Here is a 6,000-nt window from a genome sequence, read left to right on the forward strand (position 1 = left end):
GGTTATATAATGGGTCTTTAGTTTCCGCCATTGGTTTAAAATATAATGTAATGGTTGTCATTGTATTCCATGAGGTAAAATGTACCTACAATTTGTAATGCTCATGGGGGTTGAAATTTTTTTTGAATTGCTAACTTCAATGGAAATCAATGGTCTATAAGCATATTTGGGTCCCATGAGATTTACAAATTATAGGTACATTTTATTTCACAAAATACAAAGAGGGCTATTAGATTATTTTAAATTAATGGTAGTAACTAAATATTGTAGAGTCTACCCCTTAAACTCATTAATGATTTCCACTTTCAGCCCTTTACTTTCCTATAAGAATTTATTTTTTAAACAAAAGAATTTGCCATAGTTATGAATGCATACGCTTATTATTTTCCAAGATTTGCCAATATTTCATACCAAAAAAATTTGATGCAAACCATTTCGCCAGTAAAATTAATATTTTTCTTTAAGAAAAGGAAATATTCGCCAATAAAAAATAATTTCTTTTCCAAAAAACAAACAAACAAAGTATTCGCCAAGATTTTATATCTGTTCTGTTACAGTTTTACTTACAGTCATAATTGCTCAATGAAGGACAGAAAATACAACAAAAAATCACTTGGACGCTTCTTTTTTTATATGCTAATTTACATAGACAATGCCTGTTTATGCTTTTTTAGAAGCCCAGACAGAAGATGAAATGATGCCAGGAAGTTGGAAAGTGCAGAGTTAAGAATGCCACACATTCTCTTTTGAATGCAGAACAAAACCACTACATGCAACAGATCCCTATAGGAGATTTCATGGATTTGATGAGATCTTCTGGGAGAGGTCTAGAGATGTCAGGTCAAGTCCCCTGTTGTCTGCAGATGTCCTCGTATGCGTCTCTGAGACAGGAGATGGATAAACAGGGGTTAGAGTACAAGTCTTTAGGTAACTGCAATGGATATATAAAAAAATAGATCTTAGAAGGGAAAAATTTAAAAAGAAAACAAAAAAACTTGGTTTTAGTTCTGCTAATCTTCATGAACATTTAATGTTTCAAGTTTATTTAAAACCTTTAATGTAACAGTGTACCGAAGTTTATCATGTGCCCAAATTTTGGGGGTATGCACCTGCATATCCCTACCTGGCATTCTTGTGCCTGTGCACCTGTACCCTGTACAACCCTACGTCTGCAGACTCATATAACTATTACATCTATACATAGGAATATCTGTAGATGATTGTTGTCTGCAAAAATTATATCAAGTATGAACAATTGTTTAATCTTCCCTTTATTAACCACTTTCGTAGCAACTTTCAAAATGGTACCCTTCTATTGATAATGTTCTGTCTTGCAGACCCTCCTAGCCTTTTATAGCAGCTTGAATCATCTAATTTGTAAGTTGTTTTTCGGCCTTATCTTGATATTGAACCTGTTCAAGGCTGGTTGGCCTGATTTTTACTTAAGTTTTCAATCCTTACTGAAGATTGCTGTAATTCTTATTCCTTAGCCTTCAACTTTGCCACATCCATCTTTCAGCTCTTAGCCTTCAGTTAATTTCTGTGAAAGGCTGTTTTATGTTACTTCTTATTGGTCTCTCACCTCTCGACTGTGGCAACACAGTACAGCTCTATTTTCTTGTGAGACACTCTATAGTCAAAAATACCCTCATTAGAACTCATAGCATTAAATATGTTTTCCAAAGCTGCCATCTCCTTTTTTGATTTCTTCCCTTTTCTAAGTTTGCAGATATTTAACTGGACATGTTCCCTCTAAGTAAGCTGATATATAACAGCTTGCGAATTATTAACTTTGATTTTCTTTGAACTTTCTTGAACATGGTACAGCTAGGACCAAATCTGATTGTATTGTCCCTTTTTATTAAATGCCCTAGTTTTTGCCCTGAAATCACAAATCCTAGTTGACATCCACAAGAATTATTATTTCACATCAAATAATATCTGTATGCCTGAAGCTGATTATATCAGGTCTGCCCCTGTTCGATCTCTTGCTGCTCATGAAGTCTGAAATTAACTACTCACGGAGTTTGAAATAATCTGCTCATAGTCTTCACACATTTCTTGGCCCCAAATCCAAGAAAGGCATTGCTTGGCAATCTTAAGGAGGAGCTAGTTACTCCTTCCTGGAACATTTTCTAAAATCTGTGGCTAGCCTGTCACCACAGGTGGAGGGTGCAGATAAGATTGGTAATGCAGTTTTGCTTTTGTATTTTGGTTTGTGAAGGGAACCTTGCCTTATGCGTGGATGGTGATCTACCTACCTTGGCTGGAGAAAGAAAGAGAATGAGAGGAGGGGATACGCTAGGAGTAGACACTACTGTTTGACACCACCATCTTCATGTGCATATTAAAAGTTTAAGATTCTATACAAACATGGTACATACTTCATATTAATAGTGGATATAGCTCTTGAAGATGAAGCACTCCCGAGTCCTTGGTAAAAACATGTAACTGCCCTGTATCTAATTAGTGGAAGTCTGGTTTTAGTGATGTCTGCCTTCTCAATCACTATAACAGACATAAGTGGTGAGATAGGCTGATTTGGATGGTTACTAGGTAATGCTAATGACAATGCAATATTTGTACTGAAGTGACATGAATGTTGGAGAAGAAACACACATGGTGGGATGGAAAGGAAATATGAGAGCAGTGTCAGAATGTGGCTCTTTTATGCGCATCTCCATAGGGATGACATCCTTTGCACTTTAAAGAGTACTGGTAGTGCCTCATTACCGGCTAAGCTTCAATCACCATTATCATAAACATTGTGTTGTCCTCAAAAGTTATTGAGGACATGGTAGTTCATTGTTATCTCTGAAATGAAATAAATTATGAAGGAGCCCATTCACTTTTTTAGTGATCAATGTTTGGTTAAGAAGCTTGAAATCATTATAAGGATACTTTAATTATGAAGAATCACTTTCCTGTTCTGTGATTGGGCACTCTTTCCAGTGCAAAAATGTCTTTCGTAAGATGTTTTTGTCTTCACCATCACGCATAAGGAAACAAAACCTCTTGCCAACATAAGATCATCCAAAATCAGCACTTATTTTATGGGCATAGCCAAATAATTTGCATAATTATTTATATTATTAAGTATCCACTCTCCATTGAGTATGAAATATTTTACCTTATATCTTTGTTCTCCTAGTGGGCTATTATTTTGTGCTAGATCTTCATTTTTTACATTATTTGATTCGTCAGTTGATTAAAGATTGTTTTGCCTCTTTGGAGTTCTACTTGCAGGACTTTGTTATCATATATATGACGAGTATTTGCTAGCTCATAATTAATAAAATCTCCTAGTGCTGGTCTGGAGTGGGACTTGGTTTCTTATTTAGGAGCCAAGAATGACGCTCATGGCTTATTGCATGCAATGTTATAGTTGGGCAATGGGGATTGTTGGTCTCTATGACTGTCAAGCAAAGTTGCATGGATACGGATACGGATACAAATATGGATACGGTATCAGATACGGATACAGCCATTCTTTTAAACCCCGAATATGGATACGGCTGGATACGACATTCATACAAAACACATACACATATATTAACACAATTTTCTAAGTTATTAGAGTAGATTTTCATTACTTCAAAAGCAATATAGCCACATAATTGCTACATAAACAATTATAAGTTGATTTAACAATTTACAATATGCAAAAATAGTAGAGTTGCTATGGAAGATAACCCAAAAAACTGGGTTGCTGAAATAGGAAAACATTTCATTTGTCTTGCTTAATTTGGTGTAGGTTTTGTTTATACCAATTTTTTTTTTTGAAATTGTATGAATGAAGTTTTTTAAATTAAATTTAAGAAGATTTATGTCAAATTTGAAAAAGTCAAATCATATAGTATTTGGCATGGTTGGAAATCAAGGTTTTTTGGGCATGCGTGGGTATAATATCGACGTGTATCCGGGCTGCATCGGATACATATCCATTTCGGATATGGAGATACTGGTGCCTAGGGAGGCACACAGGAATTTCCGGCTGCTTTGCTCCCAAGATACTATTTGAATTTTCAGCTTACAGCTTGATATTCCTTTTCCAGTGTTGAATATAAGTTAAGTTGCTATCTCTATTTCTGCTCTTTGTTGGTGGGTATTTAGGAGCTGACTATTTGTTTTATTTTTAGGAAAAATAATGATAGTTATTTTCTGTTTCCTGCATTCACTCTTTTGGATTTAGTCCCTTTTGGTTATTTAGACATAATTCTAAATTAGTAAGACAAATTACAATTTTTATCTACTATAGTGGCTGCTGGGCAGTCTGTTAAATGCTCATTAGGACTGAGTTTCACATCATTACTTGAAGAAAATTTCATCCGTTTTGGTATTCCATGTAATTCAATTTAATGTCAAAAGTATTTTCATTACCATATTATACTCTGATTTTTAGTGTCATATTTACACTATATTGATTATTAGTTATTGTTGTTGATGGTGACAGATAGCAGAAGTGGTTAATAGCATGAAAGATTTGATCTCTTATGAGAACAAGACCCACCATGGGCCAATTGGTAAGCAATAACAGAAACCGAAGGTTCAAGAAGCTATTGTCACGTTATAGATTTATATTTGACCTGAGCAATATAGCAAACGGTTATAGTCATTTGGTAACCTGTCAACTGGACTGCATGTTTGATTCCTATAACACATCTTTTATACCATGATTCTTATTCTGATTTGAAATGAACATATGCAGAAAGCTTGAGCAGATTTCCAACAAGGAGGAAGCTCCAGTCAGAAGGTTTTCTTCAACAGTCTGTTAATCATGTAATGAATCAACTAAGTCAAGGTCAAGGAAATTCTAATTCTCCATATGCAATGTCGCCAAGATTGTCTTTGCCATCGGGCCAAGGGATCTCTTTAAACCAAGCATCATCTTCTGTTCTTCAAGGGAATGACCCTTCATTGTCAAAGCCACCTTCAGCCGTGAATCAATTGCATGCACAACTAAGAAATCAGCTCGAGGCACGAAATCCAAGCTTGCTACAAACACAAGCAGCTAATCAAATGCAACCTCCATCTGGTTCGCATGTAGATACTGGTAGTCAGGGGCAGTCGCACACAAACAACCAAATTCTGTCGCAATACACGACACAGGCACAACCATCTTTGCAAGCACAGCATTTGAGCCATTTACAGTCTTCAGCCCCTGGTCAAATTCAATCCCAAATATTAGGTTGCCAGTCTCCAAATCTAAACCACATGAGCCAGCAAATGTATGATCAAGGAATTGCAAAACAGATTAATTTTCAGCCTCCAAATCAAGTAATATCTCAGTCGAGATCCTTGAATCGGACAGGGCAACAAAGTTTGCCAGGCACTCCTCAAAGTGAGATGAGTGATATGAGGTCAAATGCATAAAGGAATAAGGTTAATATTTTCCCACTTGTTTGTGGGTCCTTGTATATTATACTTAATTGTGAGGACTTTATTTATTGTTTAAGGGTGCAAGCATTAACAATTAGTTGGTAGCTTTCGCTGTAAGTGCTTCATGATTTGACCTTTTTTTTTCTCAATCGTATAATTTCAATATATGGGGACCTGCGGTTTGTTTAGGACTATGACGTGATCTAGTCCATAAAGGTGGTGTTATGAAGAAAAGGTTCCAATGATTTGTTCTACAAAATAATTCATTTTATATGTTTGTGTTCTTTGGGAAAGGAAGGCATTTTATCCGTCTGAGGGTAAATGGTTAATATTTAAAAATTTCTTCTGTAACATACATTGCTCTGGAACGTCTTTACCAATTACTAATAAATTAATAGTACTCCTTTTTATATTTGTTTGCAAAATTTCCTTGCCAAACACACTCAATCTTCCGAACTAAATGGACTAAGTAAATTTTGTGGCCCCAAATACATTGGTAACAGTTCTGTCTCCAAGCTTGCCGTGTGATTGGGGCAGCCTTTGTGTACCACACTGGGTTTTTTGACATTCATGTAGTGCTATAAATATCACTCTCTAATTAGAACTCTGATCAGATGCATT

At 35.6% G+C, this 6,000-nt stretch overlaps 1 protein-coding gene across 4 annotated transcripts in view; it reads left to right on the plus strand.

Annotated features, from left to right (window-relative positions):
- The window catches only part of LOC131039089 (transcriptional corepressor SEUSS), a 67,856-nt gene extending 62,065 nt beyond the window's left edge, over window positions 1–5,791 (plus strand). For all 4 annotated transcript variants that reach the window (XM_057971736.2, XM_057971739.2, XM_057971738.2 and 1 more), the window contains exons 12-13: window positions 4,454–4,523; window positions 4,709–5,791. In XM_057971736.2, the coding sequence (XP_057827719.2) occupies window positions 4,454–4,523; window positions 4,709–5,373 (735 nt within the window). In that variant the 3' untranslated portion in view covers window positions 5,374–5,791. The remainder of the gene's footprint in view (window positions 1–4,453; window positions 4,524–4,708) is intronic.
- The last annotated feature ends 209 nt before the right edge of the window (window positions 5,792–6,000 follow it).

This window comes from Cryptomeria japonica, chromosome 7, assembly GCF_030272615.1.
Source record: "Cryptomeria japonica chromosome 7, Sugi_1.0, whole genome shotgun sequence".
NCBI classification, from domain to species: domain Eukaryota; kingdom Viridiplantae; phylum Streptophyta; class Pinopsida; order Cupressales; family Cupressaceae; genus Cryptomeria; species Cryptomeria japonica.